Source organism: Anabas testudineus, chromosome 8 (genome assembly GCF_900324465.2).
Source record: "Anabas testudineus chromosome 8, fAnaTes1.2, whole genome shotgun sequence".
Lineage (NCBI taxonomy): Eukaryota > Metazoa > Chordata > Actinopteri > Anabantiformes > Anabantidae > Anabas > Anabas testudineus.
Genome location: NC_046617.1, coordinates 18,378,280 through 18,402,232, shown reverse-complemented (window position 1 = coordinate 18,402,232; position 23,953 = coordinate 18,378,280). Strand labels below are relative to the sequence as shown.

At 40.3% G+C, this 23,953-nt stretch overlaps 2 protein-coding genes and 1 non-coding gene across 4 annotated transcripts; 2 read left to right on the top strand and 1 right to left on the bottom strand.

Annotated features, from left to right (window-relative positions):
* Positions 1-907: 907 nt before the first annotated feature.
* trnas-aga lies at positions 908-989 on the bottom strand. Its single transcript has one exon. It is a non-coding gene; the product is annotated as a tRNA-Ser (tRNA).
* Positions 990-5,825: 4,836 nt separating this feature from the next.
* LOC113166850 (extracellular serine/threonine protein kinase FAM20C-like) lies at positions 5,826-12,013 on the top strand. Of its 2 annotated transcripts, XM_026367067.1 has the most exons (11): positions 5,826-5,937; positions 6,572-7,084; positions 7,354-7,532; positions 8,978-9,056; positions 9,145-9,237; positions 9,502-9,617; positions 9,718-9,898; positions 10,500-10,609; positions 10,722-10,803; positions 10,972-11,031; positions 11,167-12,013. In XM_026367067.1, the coding sequence occupies exons 2-11, from the start codon at positions 6,576-6,578 to the stop codon at positions 11,399-11,401; spliced, it is 1,644 nt and encodes a 547-aa protein (XP_026222852.1). In that variant the 5' UTR covers positions 5,826-5,937; positions 6,572-6,575; the 3' UTR covers positions 11,402-12,013. The 2 variants fall into 2 exon arrangements, with proteins under 2 accessions (XP_026222852.1, XP_026222940.1); XM_026367155.1 differs by lacking the exon at positions 8,978-9,056 and having other exon boundaries at positions 9,192-9,237.
* Positions 12,014-14,327: 2,314 nt separating this feature from the next.
* Positions 14,328-23,129, top strand: LOC113159720 (nuclear body protein SP140-like). The gene is made up of 24 exons (XM_026356581.2): positions 14,328-14,695; positions 15,610-15,781; positions 16,054-16,218; positions 16,344-16,451; positions 16,568-16,698; positions 16,791-16,835; positions 16,923-16,962; positions 17,216-17,305; positions 17,414-17,478; positions 17,655-17,781; positions 18,373-18,539; positions 18,682-18,808; positions 18,922-19,041; positions 19,171-19,304; positions 19,399-19,443; positions 19,553-19,598; positions 20,643-20,768; positions 20,923-21,062; positions 21,323-21,391; positions 21,524-21,657; positions 22,100-22,217; positions 22,301-22,375; positions 22,477-22,620; positions 22,706-23,129. The coding sequence occupies exons 1-24, from the start codon at positions 14,552-14,554 to the stop codon at positions 22,802-22,804; spliced, it is 2,631 nt and encodes an 876-aa protein (XP_026212366.1). The 5' UTR covers positions 14,328-14,551; the 3' UTR covers positions 22,805-23,129.
* Positions 23,130-23,953: the final 824 nt, after the last annotated feature.

The following is a 23,953-nucleotide window of genomic DNA, read 5'->3' as shown; positions in this document are numbered from 1 at the left end:
TGTTCCCAATCTGGTTCAATTCCTGCCAGTTATGTGGAGCATTAACACGGATGCTGCTGCAGACGACGAGTGTGTGGGGGTTTGTATCTACAGAGATAGAAGCAGAGAGCTGTGCCATAAAAAAACCACAAGTGGTTAATATTTTTAACATTTGACTGCAACATGGAGGTGGAAGAGTTATGTAAGAGGCATTTGTGTATATGGTACACACGCACACACACATATATACTTACAGTGTGAAAGTGTACAACAGGTGCAATGAGGAGGCAAAAGCAAGACAAATTCCCAATAAAGGAATGTTTTTGCATGTAGTTGCAACAGACAGATACTCTCTCCATACCCACCCTGACTGATTCTTAAGTTTTAGCTTTGGTAGTGTTGTCCTGACCCTCACGTGACCTAAATCTAATTGACCACACATTATGTATCGATGCATCCAATGCCCCCATATACCACCACAGACTGTCCAGGAGCTTACGGATGTTGTCAATAATGGATACCGGCCCACAGGCGCCATACCCACTTCTGAGTCACATTATGAAATCCCAAGAAACATCATCATCAAAGAAAAACAGCACAAGAAGACTAAAACAATACCAACATTCAAAGAAAAAGGTAAAAGAAGGTGGAACGTGAAGGCAATAGTGACTCCCGAACTACGAAAGTGGCCCCAGCAGATTCCAGTCCCAGGAGCAGCTAATGTACAGATAATGAATACTTTATTAATCCCCTTGGAGAAACTGTGGTTGGACGGCTGCCAGGCAGTTCATGTCAGCACTACTACGGGGTTTCAGTGTCTTGTCCAAGGACAGCAAAGCAAGTAGCCAGGAGGAGCAGGGAATCGAACCAGTCACCCTGAGGTTCGTAGACGACTGCTCCACCACCTGAGCTACTAAATAAAGGATCCCGTTGTTGGCAGGATTCGAACCTGCGCGGGGAGACCCCAATGGATTTCTAGTCCATCGCCTTAACCACTCGGCCACAACAACTGACAATTGCTGCAGAGCACTCAACAGCTCCCAGGCCTCAGGTAGAGGTGCAGAGTTTAAACACAGAGTTAAAACAGCTCCAGCACATCAGTCAACATGTGATTACACACTCTTTGTATTTAACACTGGCCTAGAAAAAAACATCTTGCACCCTCGAGTCGGTCGACCCTGCACATGATTCGATAGACCCTTTGTTTGCTTTCCTCCATCCAATGTGCCAGATGCGATCTTGAATTCACTTTGTACTATTATTCTGAGTTTGCACAACAGAGTCTCCGATCGCTCGCCTGCCTGCTGGATGAAGCACACACGCTCCAATTAGGTGCTAAATCCTGGGTTGTTTCCAAGCAACGTACATTAAGCTGCAACTGCAGAGAGAGAGAGAGAGCGGGCTTCATGCTTTGAAGGCTGCTTCGCTGTTTGAATGGGAGCGTTTGAGTGTGTTTTATGTGCGTGTGAATGGCAGAAATGTAATAAAGAGAGAGGTTATAAAGAAATTGAAAGCAACACAAATTTCAAATATATGATTGTGTAGAATCTCCTGACATCCTGTAATAAGATCAAAGCAGAGAACGATCAGAGCAGCCTTGAACAAACCAATCCTGCTTGGTGTTGAGCAGCTGACCCCGACATGACATCTGATAAAAAAAAAAAAGATGATTGTATCATATTACATAACTCTCATCTACAGTTAGCTGTGCTGTATTTCTTGCCTCATTACGCTGTTCCCTGTGCAACAGTCTGTCCTTCACTTGTTGCCAATATGTAGACCTGAGGCTAACACCGTTTGTCATCTCAAGGTCCACGTAGAAACCAACAGTGCCTTTATGTTCAGGGTCAACACCTGAAGGAACAGCCTCACTGTCACATGATGTTTTGCTTTTTGTGTCTAAGTTTTATATATTTTAGCACCTGCTCTGTGTTATGATGGTGATGTCCTACATACGTCCTATTGTCAAAAGACCAAAACTTAAATGTTTGCTTTGGCTTTGTTAAAGCAGTTGAACATATCAAGTTAATAAAGGCAGTGTGAGGTCTCTGTGGATGCACCATAGACAGTGCTGTGGTTAGGTTCTTCCAAGTTGCACCCCCAGGTCTGACAATGATCCTATGATCATGTTGGTATAGTATATTTATCTTCCTATGTACAAAATACCTACAAGTATGTATTAGTACACACTGTGCAGGTACACCGTTGTTGTGATACACTATCACAGACTGTCACAGACTGTAATCTAAAGCATCTGTACCATTATACACCCTATAGAAAGCAGCTTTAATTTTCACCCTCATCCTATCGGTTTCCAAATAAACTTACAAGTTGGTCATGGCTTCCTCTGTCAGTTTAGCAGCAAACTGTACAGAATTTACCACTAAGATGTTAAAACACAGGACAAATCCTCTTTAAAACATCACGTGCATCTGGACGGGACTGAAATTAAAGCAAACCAGTAATTAAGTTATTATTTCTGGGTAGACAGTGAAAAAACAGTCAGTTACGTGCTCCATACTCGATTAAAATCACTGGGCAAACAAATTCTCAAGCACTCCTGACATTCGCTGCAGTGAAAGTTAATGAATTCATCATGTCACAGTGTCACCTATGGAAAGACCACGACAGTCCAGATAACATCCAGGTATTAGTCTGGGTTACAACTGCAAAGATATTTTCATTAAGTGGAATTAAAAGACATTAAATCAGTAGAGTTTAGTGTGATTGTGCATCTTCTCTTTTAATTAATTAGCTCAAGCGTGACAAACAACAGATCTGAGTAATCTTACAAGTCAGCTACTCTTTTTCTGTTCTGTGTGTTTACTCATTGTGGTCTCATCCGTGACATTATCAGTTGTTTACATGTAATGAAATGCTTCCAGAACCTGCATATACGTGGCAGCACAGCACATTGCCACAGGTACAGTAAGCATCAGCTTATTCTATTGGGACCTGCTACAACATACATAATACATTCTGTCCTGGAGCAAATGCAGCTAATTAACAGAGACATAAAGTTGACTAATTAGCACTGTGTGAGAGAACGATTCTTTTACCCTCCGAGGACAGAAAGAAAATGGACGTCCACGAGAAAGATTTAATGTCATAGCTGGAGATTTAATAAATGGTTTGTGTTAAATAAGGGAGAGAAAGGGAAGAGTAGGAAACAGTCAAGGAATGATAAGATGAATATTTGATTTAACGTAAGCTCCTGTTTTGATAGAATATCAATTCATTACTCGGCATGTTTCTGTGTGTTAATGTGCTTCCAGTATCCAGCTCACTGCTCTTGACATCCCTTTCATTTTCACTGGGTGTTAAAAGAAACCATTGTGCTTAGTGAAAAAAGAGACTGAATGAATTCACAAGTTCACAGGAAGTGTGGTTTGAAAAGTAAAAACCAGAGGAAGAAATTATTAAAAGATACGATGAAGAAAACTGAACGACACAAAAGAAGAATAATGAAACAACCCTCATTAGCTCATTAAAGTGATTGAAGACTTTGTTGTGTTTAGGTACCTGAACCTTTTGATTATTTTACAATTTAAAACTCACTTTGTCACTTCACCTCGTGTTTTTTTAAATCTCCTCCCTGTCTGTAGTCTTGATTCCACCATCATGTTTTAACATTTGGGATTTGCCACTGATGATTTCACTCCAGCCTCCTTGCTCCCTGTGTTCCCCTTCCACTATATATACAGACCTGTTTCCCTTTCCCCTCTGACAGATAGTCTGCCCTCAAACCCAGAGTAAAATGATCCAGTGTTTCTATTTGGACTTTTCCTGCACTAAACCCTGCTTTTGCCTGACCCTTCGGTACCATGAGTTCCTCTTTCCTGATCTGTCCATTCCCGGTCTTCCCCCCTGCTCACACTATTGGATCTGAACCCGTCTCCACCTGATTAACCTCACTGGACCTGCCTGACCTGAACCTGCTTTCAACCTACTCCACTGTTCCTGTGAGTGTTTTCTCCTTTTCTGTTCTCTTCCCTGTTCTGACTTTTTGTGGACCTGCTGGTTTTGACTCGGACTGTTGTTGGATTGTGGATTTTGCCTGCTGGACCTCTTTGTACTGCCTCACGGTGTATGACCTGGATTACCCCTGACCACCGATATTAGTCCACTGGATTTATTGTTTTGAACTGCCCCTGAACATAACCCCGACTGCATTAGCACACCGTATATTTGGACTTTGGATTTCACGATCATCATCATCATCAACTGTGTTAGGATTCAAACTGTCTTTCTCTGTTCGTTTGCTCTCCTGGATTCAGCCCACTGTTGCCAGCCGCCATTCCCGGCATTCACTGGCTCCATCTGCCTCTATCGGCTCCATGTGCTCTCCGCTGGTTGGTCATCTTAGCCGTGACGTCTACAGCCACTTCCAGTTCACACCCTGACCTCCACACTCACCCTACACTGTCTCCTCCTGAGGAGTTCTCTTTAATACTCCAATTGACTTTTTTCCTTGTGCACTGGTTATTAATAAACCTTTAAAACTCCATTCTGTACCCTGTGTGTCTCTGTCAATAGAGTCCTTAATCAGACTCGTGACAAAAAAAAAGAAAAATTTAAGGTGTGCAGCTCCACCTCAAATTGGGTGCAGGACAAAAACTCGGTGTGACCCTCTCATCATCGTCTTCTTTATCCTTGTCCTCCTCCCATGTACCTTCTTGTTTCTCGTGCTCCTCCTGGAAATAACTCTGGATGAGAAGGTCCTGGTTGGAATTGAGGAGATGGTGGAGATCTACTGTGACTAATTCAGTGAGTCGTTTGATTGGTTGAACCTCCTCCTAGCAGCAAGAACATAAAACAAGCTTCCAGCAGTTGTTAATTAGATTTGCACAGTGTTCAGTAATGCTGGATCTCTCTTCCTCATAGAACTGGACTCTGACTGACTGACTATTCAGGAGCAGATTTACTGCAGTGTTTACTGTTACTGTCCTGTTGCATCACCAAACTGAACCAGCAGACAGCCAGCCTGACATTAGATAATAACAAGCGGCCCCAAATCATGGTGCTACCTCCACCGTACCACTGGAACGATCCCTTTATATGGGTACGTACCCAGTTTACAGTACTTTATTTCTAAACATGCACAGCACTGTATGTTACTCTCGTCTTTTTCCTGGTTGGGTTGTGGGTTGTGCTTTGTTTTTCCGTGGTGTCTTTGAACTCCTCACTCCAGTTAGCTTGTTATTGTATGAGTAGTCCAGGGCTTCACTTGCTTTTCCATCAGTACTTTGAATGTTCAACATGACAAAAACTGTTGGTTGCTCACTGTGTTTGTCTGTACAACACATTTTATGACTAATTAATGCAGAAAACCACCTAATTCCATTTCTTTGGCACAGTAAACCGCACTGTAGTTATGAAATAAAACTCAGATACTGACTGATATATCTTTTACAGAGCAGCTGTTCACTCATCCACATCTGTGCCTCACTGATACAGACTCTCAGAGAAAGTACATCAGATTAATCCAATTCATCATCAAACTGTCAAACTAAAGCTTTAGGCAGAGAAAAATTCAAGTTACACTTTAAATTCATAGTTATTTGTTATAATTTATCGACCTAACACAACCCGTTGACCTGGCATTGCTTTGTTAGGTTTATTATGAGTCAGTGATATTGTGTCGGCTCTCTGCAGAGAACTGCTATTTAGCACCACCATGATCACCCAGGCCTGTATTGATCGAGGCAGACTAAAAGATCATTTGGCAGAAAACTGGTTTTAAACTGTGGGTCACACAGACACAGGTCACCACAACCTTATCATGCCAGTGCTCTCACTTCTGTTTGCACTGACAGTGACTGATAACAAACAAACATGTAAATGCAATCTCCCTGGGAAAGAGCAGCACAGCAAAGAGGGTAGAAATGCCACAAGACTCTGAATATCTACCTCATTAATAGAGAGAGGGGGAAGAAAAGGACTTGAAGGGAAAGAGATGTAAGTAATTTCTCAGGCCTGCTGGTCACAGGGAATTTGGGAGCAGCGAGTTGTTCAATAATGTATTGATTTTCCTAGTGAGCTTTTCTTTCTTTGAAGATTTGATGTAAATGATTATGTGACAGTTGCTTAACTAGTGAAGTGTGAATGTGTGCCTGGGTGCCCGTCTCTCTGTCTTTCGAACAGTCTACACTAATCAGTGTTTAACCTTTCGTTGCAGTTCATTTTCTACTTTAGTGCAGTTGTTAAGTGTTGTGGACGACGATGTGCAACTGAAAGCTGCAGTTTGAGCTTTGTTGAAATAAGTCAAAGACGTTCACATGAGCATGACGTTACTACTGTGATATCATCTACTCTGACCACTACACTGCTGCTTCATGTTGTTTAAAACCTCCTTTGAGGTCGCTGTCACTAATTGGCATTTACCTTACTACAGCAGCCTCTGTAAGCGCTTCACTTACTTCAAAGTAAAACTTCTTTTTCATCTGCTGTTTTTCTTTTTTGTCCACTCTGTGTACGTGTGAGGGGAATGCAATGAGCACAAAGTGTTTCATCATGATCAGGTTTGAAGTGTTGGCAGGGCTCCGCAGTCTGTTCAGATTTCAAATGGCTCTCTCTATATCTCTGTCCTCAGCACGATGAGACAGAACCTGGGTCGATCCACGCGCTCCATCTATCTGGGTCTGGCATGTTTGTCCCTCACTCTGCATCTCCTTCTGGCATTCTTTTGTCTCTCCGTCCTCCAAACAGCCTGTGTCCTTCCCACCTCCTCCTCTTCATCCAAACCGAGAACCGATACCCAGGGACATCAGTTTGTCGTACGCTCCTCCTCTTCATCAGCTGCCTCCTCCTCACATAAACTGCCAACGAGCCCCCAGATTGATGAGCATCACAAATTGAATTCCAACATGTTGCACCACAGAGGCAGACTTTCATTGAATGAGTCGACTGAGAGGAAACAGAAACTGATTCTGAAGGTCAAGGGTCACTCTAAGCTAGAGGCGCTGTTCAAACACCCACTGTACAACCTCCCATACCCAGAGCCGCAAGAAGATGATTGGCTACTGAGGGTGAAGACTAATGAAGAAGTGAGAGATACAAGTGAGGAAGACGAGTGGGAAGACGACCTAAATAATGACAGTAAGTGGTGAGTGAAACATATAGGGGGAGGGGGGGACACACAGTTTAATGTCACCTTAAACAAAGATGTAGATTATTTCTTATTAATATTAGTTTGTGAATAAATAGTTCTGCACCTATTTTTAGCCGTTCTAGCACCCTAGCTCTACTCTCCACTTGGTCCAGACTGAAATATCTGAAATATCTCAACAGCTCGATGGGGGATGCTTGGAATCGTGTACAGATTTTTGTGGTGCCTCTTGTTCCTATTTCTCACCTCTACTTTCCCACCTTAAGGCAGAGTGCCAGTGAGGAGGAAGGCTACGACAAAATCACGTGGACGAGCGACGTGGACACCCATCCTCCCTGGCTGCGGTTCCACTTGGGCATCACACGCTGGGAGCTGTACAACAGGAAGGATCCTATCCTGGGCCACCTGACTCACTATTTGGCAACACAACGAATCCTCGGTGCTGGTGAGCAAATGAGGGGGAGGTCAGGGCTGACAGGGGAGAGGAGAGAGAGAAAGGACAGGGGCAGCGAAAGACACCAGAAACAACAACATTAGAGGTTTCACAGTGATTTAATTACTCTTTTCACTTTGTTCCCAAAATATATCCTGGGTGTCAGCCAGGCGTCACTGCTTCTGTGTAATAATAATAATAATAAAAAACTCACTGCACACACGGCTCTTTATATTTAGCCTGAATATTCTGGCAAAACATGTAAAAATTAAAAATACAGCCATTACCATTTAAAAGATCTGTGTTACTTGAGTTTACCAGTTGCTCAATACACAATAAACTCTAGAAACGGAACAGGACGTCTGATTTGTAGGGTCACTGTTAATTAAGTATGATGATTTAATTTAAAGTATAGTCCATTCATAATCTGTGGGAGAACTCGAGGCAGCACGGAGTATTAAATCCACACTGAATCATATTTAGAACACATACAGTATGAACTAATAAATGCCTATGGGGAAATGTTGCTTTATGAGTGTTTGGTGAACCATAGAAAAACAGTGCACGTGTGTTTACAGTCTGTATTAAGGTAGATCTCAGTGGACACAATTGTAGAACATTGTAGTCTAAAATCACTGCAGTAAACAAGATGTGTAAGGGACTGCAGTACATAGTACTTGAAGTACTTGTGACATGCTAGGAGACACAGGAAAGTGAAACGTTATACTACTGTATATACAGCTCATATGATCCTCTGTGGTAGGATCATAAACACAATCCTTCTGCAAATGATCTCAACACACACACAGTATACACTCATACACTCATCGTTATGTAAGCCCGTTTTCACACAATTTCCCTTTCATCAACACATGCTCATTTTGTGTTTGCTTGTCTCAGACACCCCAGCCCCGTCCTCAGCGCGCTGCATAATGAATAATGCATGGTGTAAATTTGTGTTACAGTGAATATTAAGCACTAATGTCAGACACAGGCTCATTTTTTATTTTTTTCTTGTTTCCTTCTGTCACCATCACCACAGCGATTACATCTCTAAAGATGTAAATTCAGGTATTTTATAATCAGCTGTAACTGGACGTTATACAGTAAAAACGAATGAAAGACACTGATTTACTTGCTGAACTCGCTCCAACATTTGCAGCACAGAGGAACCTCAGCACTTTATTTTTCTGAAGGTTTCATATTGAATTTGTTCACTTGAAAGGGATCAAACACAAGCTTTGATTTTACTCATTCACACTGTCTTCGAGCTGGTTCAGGTTTGTTGGGATGGAAGAAACCAACAAAACCAGCTGCATCCAGGAAGTGTCCAACCTAAACATCCCACTCTCACAGTGATCTAATATGTACATAGGTGATGAATTATACAGGCTATGATGTAAATGTGTCTGTTTGTATGATTAGCTTGCTCTATTCACCTGCTGCACGTCTTTTAGTTCAGAAGACGGGAGGTACCCAGCTCAAACTGCTTGTATTGTTCCCAAACTACGGACAAGCTCTGGTCAAACCCATGAGGTAAAACTACTCTGCATCAATACCGACTGACTGACGTCATGTTTGACTGTTAAGTGTCTTAGTGGAGTGAATTTGTTTTGTTTCACAGACAGCCTAGAGATGCAGAGACTGATGTAAACCTCTTCTACTTCTCAGACTTTGAAAGACACAACGCAGAGATTTCTGCCTTTCACCTTGACAGGTACACGTGGTTTTACCCTGTTAGCAGGTGGCAGGCATCGTGCTGTGTACACAGACATTCTGTAAATGACAAGTCGCTGCTCTAACACTGGAATCGTTCATTCAGGGAGCTTGGACCAGTTGTCTTGGGGTTAACAGTAAAACAATTTATACAGGAGGACGTTTTCACTATAAAACTGAAGCACGTTTGTGTTTACCCTCGTTTCTTTGTTGGTTTCTTTTGTTAATGTTCCCTGATCTGCAGCTTGTTCTGTCTCTTATCCAGATTGCTGGGCTTCAACAGGATCCCTCCAGTGGTCGGTCGACTCATCAATATCACCACAGAGATCAGAGAAGTTACCAGCGACCACAGGCTGTCTAGGACCTTCTTCACTTCACCTGGTATGTGTGTTTAGGATTGTGGATCCGTCTTAATGGTTTTTTCACCTTAAAGTAAAGTAGAACCAAAATAATCTGCCTGTGTCTCTCTGACATCCTCTAGTGGGTAATGTGTGTTTCTATGGCCAGTGTGAGTACTACTGCTCAACAGAGCACCCGGTGTGCGGTCAGCCACATGCACTGGAGGTTTCCCTGGCGGCCATGCTGCCTGACCTCAGCCTCGCTCCTCGGAGGTCCTGGAGGTCACCGTGGAGACGATCTTATAGCCGCACCAAGTTGGCAAAGTTGGTACAAAGTCTGTGCATGTTTCATGTCCCAGTGACTTTAAATTACTAAACAATTAAATACATTTAACCCTCATAGTGGCTCATTTCGTGCTCATATTTGTTCCTTCTAATCTCAACTGGGTAACAAAGTTTTAACCTGAAGTCTTTGTAAATAAAGTTCTGCAGTGATGCTGAGAAGCCTTCAGTGAAGGGAGCTGTGTAGAATCATGAATTTCCACTGCACTCCAGTGGTCACAACGAAGAACTGCAGCACAGCGTCTATTTGCAATTCAGTATCAGTGTATTTACTACAAATCAGCCCGTAGCTGACAGTTTGTTGTGCCTTTAAGCTTTCCTGCACAGCTCAGGTGCTGATACTGAAGGATTGCAGATGAGATTTATAATTCCACATATGACTTGTATTTTAAAACACTTGATAACATACTTTACACAATATGGTTTTTGTTGCACTTCAGGGACTCAGTCTGACCTTGGTTTATTAGATGATCTATAAAATGTAAAGACAATAACATCTTTCATTCAAACTAATTTGAGTCTGACTCAATAAAAGTCATTCAATTTCAAGCAATCATCAATATCTGGTTTCTTCTGCTCTCAGGTGGGAGAAGGACCCGACCTACTGTGACACAGTGAAGCAAACGCCTCCTTACAGCCACGGCACCCGACTGGTGGATCTCATAGACATGGCCATCCTGGACTTTCTCATGAGTCAGTAAAGTGAAGTCTACAGGGAGCCAGGATGTTATCATGAAAAACCTTTTATTAAATACATGTTTAGTTTTCCTAAAAGTGAAGAAACATTATATTTTTTTGCTGACAGGCAACATGGACAGACATCACTATGAGACGTTTGAAAAATTTGGCAATGAGACTTTTCTACTGCATCTGGACAATGGACGAGGGTCAGTACCACAAACATCACTCAGCTCCACTCAACTCAATTAGAAAAATTGAAGTAGAATCAACAGTTTCTTAAGTCTGTCAGATATTTAACTGAGGAGTCCATTACATATCGCACTGTCTGTTGGTTACTTTCTCGTGACTCACATGTTGGTGGTTATGTTGTCCAGGTTCGGACGTCACTCTCAGGATGAACCGTCCATCCTGGCTCCTCTGCAACAGTGCTGCAGGTGAAACAACATAAAACACACAACTAGAGCTACTGTTTAATTGGAAACCTACATTTAAACTATTCTAAACTTATATCTTGGATTAAGTATCTGTTTGTGACCTCACTCTCCACCCTGTTTCACCTTCTTTGCCAGGATCCGTCGCTCCACCCTCCTCCGCTTGCGTCTCTTGACCCGCCCTGGCTTCAGATTGAGTGACGTCATGCGGGAGTCTCTGGCTCAGGATCCTCTGGCAGGTGTCGCCCCCCTTCTGTCTGAACCACATCTCTCTGCTTTGGACCGACGCCTTGCAACAATCCTGCAGGTGGTGCAGACCTGTCAGGACCAGCACAGTGACGTCATGTACAATGACTTAGAGGGATATGATTAAGAACGTGATGGGACTTGAATGTTTTGCTCCTAAACACATCAGAGTACATCAGAGACACTAGTCTCACTAGAACTTAAACCAAACTAGTTTTGATGTTACACATTGTGTCTGTGCTCACACTCACTAATAAACCTTCAACAAACAGTAGCTGCTACAAATCAGTAGCAGGCTCCTTTAGTCCTGAACTAAGCCAAAACCTCACCCGGTATGTTCGTCTCTTTTGATGTTTCACAAAGTCAAAGATTGTTTTTGCTATTAATCACACATATTTAGGATGTGAACCAGCAGTTTACCCAGTTTCAGCGAGAAACACCTACGCTGCAGTAACTCTTTAGTCTGACTCTTTCACTACGCTGTACTACATGTACACTTACTGCTTGTCAAGGCCAAAAAACCTATGGTGTAGTGTAAATTATTTTAACATTTAATATCCATTTACAGATGTATATGCTATGAAACCAAGTGAACACATCCTGGTGTAAAAGGTCTGGATCTCTGTCAACCCCCACGTTGCTCCTCCCATTTGATTTTTGCACGTTTCATTACATAGTTGTCTCTACTCACAGTTACACTCAGCTGTTCTGACTGAAACAGATGGAAATAAATAAAAGAAGAGAGAGAAAGCAAAGGTCAAAGAGTATGAATATTGGATTGAAATATTTTAAGCGTCTTCAACAATCTAACATACATCTGACAGAGTATACTGAGCTCTTTAAAGAGTTCTTAGCCACTTGGGGGCAATGGAAACAAACCATAAATGCATCATTATTATAATATTTCCTACATCCAAATACCGATACTCTGTTCTAGCTCAGTTTTTGGTCTCCACCAACTCAACATTGAATTGTTTTGCTCTTAATACTCTTTAAATGAAAAACAACTGTCTGGTGCTAAGAGGTCTGTACAGCTGTGGCTGCAAACACAAAAAATGCATCAAGGGACATTACAATAAAAAAATATATAAAAATAAAATGTTAGAGCAGCTTTAAGGTCTTTATTAATCTCTATTTTAGTGTAGTACATGTGATTTAGTATTTAATGTGTATTTGTAGTATTTCTAGATATAACATTGTTTACATGTTATAAGTGCACATATTCAGACTGTCTCTGCCTGGCCAGTAGATAATACATCTCATACAATGTGTTTTTATTTTGCTGTCCATGCAGTTTATATATTTGGTTATGTTTTATTCTGTTTGCAGCATCATTCATTGTCAAGGGTATTGTCATGTATGTACCTTATATTTGTCACCTATACACTTTAATTTAATCAGGGGGTCTTTCCATTTGGACACAGAAAGGTCTGTGAGAGCGGAGAAGGAGCTTTGTAGTTTGTAGTTTTATTCACTTTAAATATCAGAATTACTTTAATACAGTAAATTCAGAGTCTGAGCTGCCGGTGACCTGAACGGGACACTAGACATAGACAAACTGGTCAGAGGGAAGTAAAACTAGTAACTGAAACAGAAATACTAAACTATCAGTACTCATGTAAAAACAAAAAAATACAGAAATGATGATGATTTGTTGACACTAGATACTAAATACTGAATATGACTGAGCAGATTTTATTGTTTAGGATATAAACACATGCAAAGATCAACTGTCTTTTTCAACTAAAGTTTAAAAAGACAGTTGGTAACATGGAGAGGCATGTATTTACCAGTGGTTTATACCCACTGATTTTGAGAAACTTCTAGTGAAGAAGTCAAAGAACTGGAAATTGAGCGTTGGATGTAATGGCATCCCCCTGGGAAATCTTAGAGAGGTTTGTTGAAAAGTCATTAGGATTTTGGTACGTACATGGACCATGACACAGTTTTTATGTTCTGTTTTTGTTTCTGCAGGACAGAAAACTAAAAGTGGGATCATACAAAAGACGTAAACAGGTGAAAACAAACAGCTGTACAAATTCTGACTCTGTGTGTAAGTTTATTATTATTATTATTATTATTATTATTATTATTATTATTATTATTATTACAGATAAAGTCTTCTCCAGCATGTTTGGCATGTGAGAATTATTAATTGGCGCTCAAATCTGATTTGATGGCGATTATGTTAGATTATTTCAGTTTCAGATATTTAACTAAAAACAGAAAAGTCTGATAATCATGAAAGTCATTCGAATTTTTTCCGCCAGAAATAATAAAGATTTATTTTGCAGAGATATTGAACAAACGGAAGTAGTGCACAAACTGATAATAAAATCCCTACAACCAGGTCTCTGTCATGAATAAAGACGCTAAATATGTGACCTTACAGTTAAGCATTTTTGTTTTGCAGTGGTAGATCTGTGAAGGAGGTAATGATGGTCCTCTCATTACCTCTAATCTTTCCAATCCCACCAGAAACCTGTGATAAGACACACATTTGTATGAGCACCGTTTAGTTTGTGAAGGAGGCATCAGGTCAGACAGATGCCTGGTAAGTTTGATTAGTCAGTTTCAGACTATGAGCTTCATCCTACACTGACATTTGCTCAAGAAACAAACGCAGGTTGTTAATGAAAAAAAACAACAACTAGTTTTAATTTTACTTTCTTCTTGCTGTTGAAAAAGAATAAAGGTGTGCATAAAAAATGTGCCTTACTTACTAAGTGCTTTGTAAAAGATTGGGTATTAATTCATTGTGTAAAACGTTGCGCAGCACTGGTCCCTGAAACTTTCTGCATCTCTTTCTTAGATCTAATTTAGTGTGTAGTCAATTGTTCAATCCTCTGTGGGATATGAAGCTGCAAATTTTAAAACAGATGCTATAATTAGGTCACATAACGTGAAGGTTATTGATTTATTATTAATGTATAACTTCAGTAAGGAAAGGATTGTAAACGGTGTAGACTCAATGAAAATTTACAGACGGTCCCTAAATCTCTACAACTCTCCACCGATAGGGGTATCTATCAAGTAGAGATGGGAGGATCCGTTTCTCTGTTTCAGCCGAATCTCTTTGGAATATTCAACTTTAAAGCAATTTCAGCGTCTGATGCACCGCAGAATTTCTGATGAGACAACACTTAATATCTGGAGCTCATGTGTTGTGTTATTGTGCACAGCTGCTGTCCAAACAGATGAAATAGTTTTTTGTACCACAGTTTTGGTTTAATCTACACTACGCGTTTGGATCATCGTTTTCTTTGTGGCTGCTCTGATGGATCCGCTGGATTTCCTAGAGTCCGAGGAGCTGCTGCGCTTTTTTCGGCGTAATAAAACAGAGATGTCCTGCATGGAGAAGCCGCAAATCTTTCTCAACCAGCTCAGGGACAACGATCTGATACCTGAAGACAGATACAAGGTGAGTTACTGAGGCAGAAACGTGGTGAAGTAGTGGTTTCAACCACATCCTGGTGGTTTGAAAGTCGCGCCCGTTCGAGCGCAAAACGCACGAAGAGGAAGCAGCGATCAGATATTAAAGGTGTTTTCACACCGACAGGATTTGACCAATATGCGTTAACATTCATAGTGAAATCACACAAACATACAGAAGTCCACAACACTTTCTATTCTTTCAGTAATTGCTTTGTGTTTCCCGCAGCAGAAACATCTGACCAATAAGAGGAGAGGACGTTCTCGCGTAATTTGAAGTGACGCGTTTTGGTTTGTTTGGATTTTTGTCGGTGGGAAACCGAAGTGATGTGAAACTTCCACAAAGTTACAAACTCATCCACTGATTCGGATCAAAGCAAACGAATTAAGGTGTGAAAGCAAAGAGGAACACAGGGAGTTTACAGTGTCTCTGTGGAGCTTCTCTCCTCTGCACAACTGCAGGAAAACATGAGCCGTATTCAATCTAATAGGCTTCAATGTTACAGTAACATAGAGCAGCCTCATCAGTCCTGCTTCCTCATTCATGTTTGGTTTCTGTTCTCCCTCTTTCTCCACAAAAGTCTCCTAAAATAACTTGTTTTAATCAGTCTTAGTGTTGCCGCGTCCTCCGTGAAGTAACAACCCTCACAACAATATAGAATAATTTAAATAAAGAATATAAATAGTTATGTACTGAGGAGTGTAGACCTTAATCCAAGGTTTGATGAGATGTTAAATCCACTCAGTGAATCCAAATTCTCACCAAAATATCAGATCTGCAAGTGGATGTACTGTATTAAGATAAATCTGAAGTGAGCAGATATGACAAATTAGAAAAATCAATACCTTCATTATTTAATTTAATATAATTCAAATTTTCTCTTAAATTTTTTGTGTTTACAGATGGTGAGTCGCCTGGAGAATGAAAATATTAAGACAGATATTTATGACATTTTGGACCAGATTGAGAGAGAACTATCACAGCGCATCCATGTTTTCTGGAGATGTGTCTTTAAGGAGATCATTATGGACCAATACCCAACTCTGCAGCGGCTGCACAAAGATCTCACAGATGGTATGACTGATCGAATCACTGGTGCAGCTTCATGTTGCAGATGGATAATGAGCCAACACATAACAAAACAGAAACAAAAGAGTTTCTTAAAGCAAAGAAGTCTGTTATTCTTCATGATTCACACTGAGTGTTTTATTTTCATCTATTCAATGTGGTCGTGTGCAGAGGTTAAATGCCAAAACACCCACTATCATTCCATTTTAATAGACCTGTATTAACCTCTATACATGAGACAGCTCAATCAATCTGACAGGTATGAGGGTTAATTGCAGGGTCACAGTTGCCTGAAACGGTGGAAAAGGAACGGAGGAAACGTAAAGAGCTTTCAGATATTGAAGCTGAAGAGGAGAACTCAGGAAAGAAGAAGAAGAAGAAACAGAGAAGTAGGAGAAACAGTGATGAGGAGAGGCCTGGTTCATCATCTCAGCTGAGCCCAGGTCAGAAAAAGTCTGGGAACATATGTTTCACTGCTACAGAGTTTATCATCACTCTGTAAATTCAGAGTGAATTAAAATTTTATTCTGAGTTTCTGATTGAAATCTGAATATGTGTTTGTTTCCAGCTCATTTTTTAAATAAAGGAGAGAAGAAGGATGTTTGGATGTCGTCCCAGCTGCCTGTGACCTGTGGAGACCTGGAGGGGACACTGTACAAAGACAGACTGGATAAAGGTCAGAGGGACAAAGTAAAACTCAGAGAATGAAACACAAATACTAAACTGTACCTGATGTAAAAAGACGATTCATTTGAGGATTTGGAGATTAATACATTCCTTATTCTGTGTCAGGGGAGAAATGCATTTTGTTCCAACAATGGTTTACTCCTCATGAATTTAAGAAGTTTTCAAAGAAGATAAGCTTTAAGAGCTGGAAGCTGAGCATTCGATGTAAAGGAACCCCTCTAGGAGAACTAATACAGGTTTGTTGAAATGTAATTTGAATTGTGACACAGATCACATCACCCTCTGTTTGCTGAGGTAATCATTCCTAATGATTTTCTTTTACATGCAGGACGGTCATCTGAAACCAGTAAAATACAAAAGAGGCCGTGAAAAGGTACAAAGAAGTGGTGAAAATGCAGAAATTCAGACTCTAACTTTTCTTCTTTCTGATCTGAATCATCCTCCTTTTATTTCCTGTTAGGCCAAGAAGTTCCTGTTTCCATCTGACCAGACAAACACAGGTTTGTTGTATTGTGCATACACAGATTCTCAGCTCCAGTTGATTGTCATTATCTGTAGACCTCTGTAAAAATAGTCTCTAAGTGAAGACTTCATGATCTAACTGAAAGCTATTAAATAGAATTATACACATTAACGTAGCAATAGCTTTGAGCAAAATAAATTTAGTAAATTTTACTAAACTGCTCCAGATGTAAAGTGCAGCTTAAGTGGTTGGTTGAATCAAATAACCTGGAGGTGGTAATTTTAATTTAGTGCCCGATAAAGAAGAAGATGGAGGTGGAAGTGAAGACCAAGAAGATCAGGTTCTATCAAACAACAAAGAAAGTTCCACAGATGATACAGGTGAAGTGTGTTGAGCTGCATTTATGCCGACAAACATTACTTTAGGTATTTATCATACATCAGTGGCGAGAGTATGTTAACCCTACTGACAACATTTGTCTGTTACAGATCAAGAAGAAAAGGCTCAGGAGTTTGTGAGGGAGGCATCCTTAGAAAGATACATTGCCATGAAGGTAAATATAACAAAGAAAGGAGAACCAGTCCTCACAGAGGAAACTATGATCACGGTGTCTCTGTTATAACAGTTGACTGAGGATGTGTTCAGTTATTAAATGTGCAACATTTTGTGTTTGTATGAGACAATATGTGAGAAAGAGTTTATCTTTACCTTGAAGTTATAATTCTTAAGACTTCAGAAAAGGAGCAGACAGATGAACACAAACACAAGGAGCTTTCAAAAGATGAAGATAAAGAGGAGAAACAGAGGAGCAACAATGATGAGAAGCAGCCTGGTCCGTCATCTCTGTTGACTCCAGGTCAGAGCAAAAAATCCCAGAACATACGTTTATTATTTCACTCCTTCAGAGTTTATCATCACTCTTTATAATAAAGTATAGAAAAGTATAAGCATAGTGCAGTAGCCTATAATAAACTATTCTAAAGAAGTACAGTATAATATGTAGCAGTATTATATACAAGAGTCCGGATGTCATAAAAGTCATTATCTCTCCATCCAAACATTATCCTAACCGCTGATAAAAGCCTCGAGGGAATTTCTTCAACTTTGGCATAAACATCCACCTGAACTTAAAGATGAGTCTATAGGTGAATGATCAGGGTGACTATAACCTCACATAACATTCTTCAGGTATGTGGTCATAAATCAAGAATTCATACGCTAATCGTGACTCATTAAACTTATATTATTATACAGAACTTTGTACTTCGTTTGAATAGTACTTTATAATGCAAAGTTAATATTATAATATCAAAAATAAAATGTTCACCTTCATGGGTAGTGTTAAAGTGCATTAATGCCAACAAGAAACATTAATTCAAATAGTTATTATACAATAAAGGTGAGACAACAGTATGTTAATCCTGACATGTGTCTGTTACAAATGGAGAAGAGACTGAGACACAGACTGAACAGAAGCAAGAATATGGCCATGACTGCGTCATCTTTGATGAGTTTGTGAAGGAGGCGTCGTGTCAGACAGACGTCTTCCTCAAGATGAAGATAAAACAGGAAGGAGAGCCAGTCAGTGTCCTCAAAGAGAAAACTATAATCAAGGTAATTTCACGGTGTCTCTAATGTTAGTGAGGATGTGTTTAATAATTTTTTACTAAATTTAAAAAATGTGCATCATTTTGTGTTTGTATGAGACAATATGTGAGAAAGAGGTGATCTTTACCTTGAAGTTATAATTTTTAAGACTTCAGAAAAAGAGCAGACAGAGGAACACAAACACAAGGAGCTTCCAAAAGATGAAGATAAAGAGGAGAAACAGAGGAGCAACAATGATGAGAAGCAGCCTAGTCCATCATCTCTGTTGACTCCAGGTCAGAGTCCAACAGTTTATCACTCTGAGTTTCTGAGTTTTGTAATATATCATATACATATTTGAGTGTGTGTGTGTGTGTGTGTGTGTGTGTGTGTACAATTTTTTTTCCAGCTTCCACCCGTAAGAAGGGAGAAAAAAACAATTTTTGGGACTTGATCAAGTTTCAGTCTAAGCTGCCTGTGACCTGTGGAAACCTGAAGGGGACACTTGATAAAGACAAACTGTCTAAAGGTCAGGAGGACAAAGTAAAACTCAGAGACGGAAGTGACAGAAAAGCAATGCCTTGATGTAAAACTGTTTAAGTGGGGTATCACAGTAGAAGTAGCAGTAGAGATTAATGCATTCCTGATTTTGTTGCAGGAAAGAAATGCATTTTGTTCCAAAAGCAGTGGTTTACTCCTGGTGAATTTGAAAAGCGTGCAGGAAAGGGGAGCACAAAGAACTGGAAGTTAAGCATTCAATGTCGTGGCTTCTCACTGCTGAAACTTATACAGGTTTGTTAAAAAGTCATGTGGACTATGACACAGATCACTTCACTCCCATTTGTGCTCATGAAGTCATTCATTTTATTTTTATTTTTAACTGCAGAAAGGTCATCTGAAACCAGGGAAATACAGGAGAGGCTGCAAAAAGGTACAAAGAAGTGGCAAAACTATATAAATAAATAAATTCTTACTCTTAACTATGTTGTATTAACGTTTTTTTCTGACCTGAGCTATTTCTTGTTTCTTGTTCCTGTTAGGCCAAGAAATCCCTGTCTTCATCTGATTCCATCCAATCATTTATAGGTTTGTTGCATTAGTGCAAAACTCTGATGTTACTCTAGAAGTATTTCTGATGAGAGCACTGTACCAAGCTCCTACAGCTGCAAATGTTACCTTACATAGAATATTAAAACATCGTTAACAGCATTTAAAGTTATCATTAGAGCCAAACCAGCAGCTATAGCAGCTTTATCAATGATCAGTACTATATGAATGAAAATAGATTCTACGACTCGTATAGAATAGAACATGTAAAACATGTTGAAAATTCACATTTCCCTTTTTGAGAACACCCCCGTTTTATGAAAGCAACACTTTAGAAATGCCTTTTTTTCAATTTTAAACAACCGTTCACTTGGACTCAAGGATGGACTGGTTAGACGTTTGTAATCAAAGGTCAAAAATCAAAACCCCTTCAATCTCAAAGCAGTAGCTCATCACTTAAAGAAATCAATCTGTCCTAATCCTACTTGATCTATCTACAGCTTCTGACACTATGAACCATCAGATTTGCACTGATACAGCTCTGGCATGGCTGAAGTCTTGGATGAATAATAATAATAATCTGGATGAATCTTCAAAGTATCTTCGCAGGCATGGCAAGTTTCTAACTCTTGCAGCCACTGGTGGGCCGCAGGGCTCAATTCTTGGTCCTCTTTTTTTCCCCATCTATACCATATCCAAATGTTTTCATCCACCCACATGGCTTTTCCTATCATTGCAATGCTGACAACACACAGCTGTTTTTGTCCTTTTCACTGGATGGCTTCACACTGCACATCTTCACGTCTCTCTGGCATCTCTACTTTGATGAGAGAAAGACATCTTCAACCTCTAGACAGTAGTTCTAGCCCTTCCAGCTGGATCATCATTACAGCCCAACATCAGCATCAAAATCCGATCCTCACCATTCTTCATGCAACCCAACTTATTGTGCATGATGTGAATGGTCATACCCTGTATAGACTACTGCATGCTCTGCTGATAGGGTTACCAGCATGCATTCTGCATTAGCAACTGATAAATGGCTAAATGTCAGTTAAAAATGTTGACATGTGTCCATTACAGGAGAAGAAGAAGAGACTGAGGAACAGATGAAGCAGCAGCAAGAAGGCCATGACCAAAGCAAAAAAGTGTTCAAAGTGACATGTGGAGCTTTAGCTGGGACTTTACACAAAAGCCGATTTGCATCAGGTACTGTACATGATGTGAGACAAAATCTGCCATTTAAGGCATAATGTTAATAATAACATGCTACTGTTCAGCAGATATCATGTTTACTATGTTCCAAACTGGATAAACTAAACCCACCTACATGGGTCCCCTCTAATTCTTCTTCTTTCGCAAGGAGTCTATGGGAAAAGTATTCGTACTGAGACGAGCTGGATGAGCCCTGTGGAGTTTGTGAAGAAGGCATTAAGTCGGACTGATGCCTCCTGGAAGAAAGACATCAAGTGGGAAGGAAAACCACTCAGTGTCCTCATAGAGGTAAATATGATGACGGCTGGTTTCACAGTGTGTGTAATGTGTATTGCAAAGCAATACGAAGACATGTTAGTTCAACAAAGGTATTGATGTTGCAGATTAGTAAAATATGCCGTGCCTCTAAAGAATTAGCAGAGAGCAAAACAAAATGAAGACAGGTTGTGTCTCAGTTCACTGTAACTGTAGCCAGATAGATAAAGAGAGAGTGACAGGATTTGTCAAAGAAGAAAAAGAGAAAAACACTGTATATTTATCTATTTCAGAAAAACATCTTGAGGATCCACTCACTGCTGTGTTACTGCAGAATGTGCAAACAAGACGAGGAACTGTTGGTAAGTTTAACATCCTGAGCTAAAGTATGTCCCCATCCTACACTGATCTTTGTGCTGTATGAACAACTCAGAGATGCAACATGTAGTTGTTGTGTGAGTACAATAACTTGCTGTCGTGTGTTTGTCTGACAGGAGGATCAGAAAAACGATGATGAGTGTTGTGTCTGTAAAGGCGATGATGGTTCAGACCTGGTGGTGTGTAATCACTGCCCTCGCTCCTTCCACCAGACGTGTCACCTGCCACATGTAGAAGACAAAATTTTGGGGTGAGATTTGATTATGAACATGAGCAAGCAAAAAAATAAAATAGAGTACATAACAGAGTATGAAAGAGATTTTCTTTAGTGTGATGAATAAAATGCTCTGTTTTTACAGGTGTAATTTTAAGCTGCACTAATCAATAGTTTTATGTGATCCCCAATAGACCCACAATAATAGAGAGGCGTCATAATTCTGCTGATACTTTACAGTGGATATTCATATATTGTGTATCTGTGTTTGTTCGTGTGTGTGTTATCAGGGACGACAGCTCACAATAGTGTACGTTCTATGAATTCATATGATGATCTTTTATATTTTAAAGCTGCTTTAATCAACATTTTTTAGCATCTTTCGCTTCTGTTAGCTTATTGTTTTGGTTAATATTACTGTTGCTGCCATATTCTTGTGTGTGTGTGTGTGTGTGTGTGTGTGTGTGTGTGTGAGCAGGGATGACAAACCGTGGATGTGCACATTCTGCATATTCAGAACTACTCAACAGTGGCGTTACAGTGAGGAGCTGGAAACACGAGCAGCTATGTCCCAACAAATATCCCGACACATGCTGGTGAGCACACGGTGTCTCTGTCTGTACGTCTGTCCATCTTCACAACTGTTTGTCACTCACTGCTGCTTCTCCTACATCTACAGGAATGTCACTATCTGCTCCTGTATCTGTACAGTGTTGATGAGGAACAAACATTTGCTTCAGACCCGATCCTCTATGTAAGTGTCTTCCTCTGCTGTTTGGGCTGAAACTGAATGAACAGAAGAAAAAGTTTTCTAAACAGTTGAGCATTTTATTCCTTTCTGCTTCATATCCACAGGTGAAAAACTACTCAGCTGTTATCCAGACTCCGATGTGGTTTGATAAAATAGCCGACAAACTCCAGAAGAAAGAATATCAAACAGTTGGAGAGTTTGTGTCTGACGTCCAGCTCATTTTCTCCAACTGTGCTACATACAACCGAGTAAGAAACAACTCTCAGACATCAACAGTTAAAGGACATTTCTAATAAATACTGTAGTGACAGTGACTGCTGTGATCTTTTACAGAAAAATCCTGAATTTCTGACCAGTGGCAGTCGACTGAAGGAATTATTTGATGGAGAATTGAAGACAGTGTTTAACATCAGTGAACAGACTGTTGACTGATAAACTGGGAGAGAAATCAGAAGACTTTAACTTGTATTAAGGTTAAAAAACAGGATCAACTCTATGAAAGTTGTATTTGATTAATTGTGCTACAGTAAACACATGTTCACATACTGTCTCTCCTGGTGAACACCTCACATGTTAGTTTGGGATGATCCTCACTTTTTAACTTGTTTACTCTCATAAGCTCCATTAATGTGATTTTTATCTTTTTTATTTGTACCAAATGTACCCAGTGTAGACAAACTGGTTTATTTGAAATCATTTTATTAAGTAAACAAATTCTTTTATATCCCTCACAGAATTGTTTTTGTGCTCGTGTAGCACAGATTTAAAATTAAATATTTGTTTGTGCACATCTCTGGTGACTTAGTCTTGAGTCATTCTGATAAATGTTAAAGCTATAAACATAAAGGAAAAAATGGACACTTGTTTCTGCACCACTGGATTCTAGCAGCTGAAGGTGGCCTTGGTCGACGCCCCGGTCCTGGCCCTCCCTGATCTCCAGCTGCCCTTCTCCGTCAGCTGATGCAGGGTGCTGGTGATGGTGGCAAAGCCCTGGACAAGACTCCAGTAGTAGGAGGCCAGTCTGAGGAAGCTCCTCAGTGGTGGGTGTCGGCCAGCAGGACTGCAGTCAACCTTGCTGGGCCAGTGGACACCCCATGTGGACTAACCATGTGCCCCAGGAACATTGCTTCACTGGCCAGCAGATTGTGCTTTGCTGGGTTTAGCTGGAGCCCAGCCTGGTGATGGCGAGCGCACCCCCAAAGTTTCTGGTGTGCACCAGCAGCTCGTCCAGGTCTCTTGTGTTCTTGCCTCTCACCCGCTACAATATTAAAAACACGGTTAGAAAGTTGATTATTAGTTTGGTTCCCACCAACAGAATTTATGTGATCTTATATATGGGTCCACTGGAGGATCTTTAATTGTCCATTACAACATTGAACAGACTCTCTGGTAATTCATCTTGCCCATGCTTCTCTCAGAGTGAATAAACTCAAAGTTGGTTGGTTTCTGGTCCGTGGTGGCGTGGGGCAAGATGCAGAAGTGTCTAAACCAGATACAAAGGTTTCATTATTCATTTAAGGAGATAATTCATGTGTTCAATGACTTAAGAATCCATCAGTCTAATTGCTTTCCTGTTAAGGA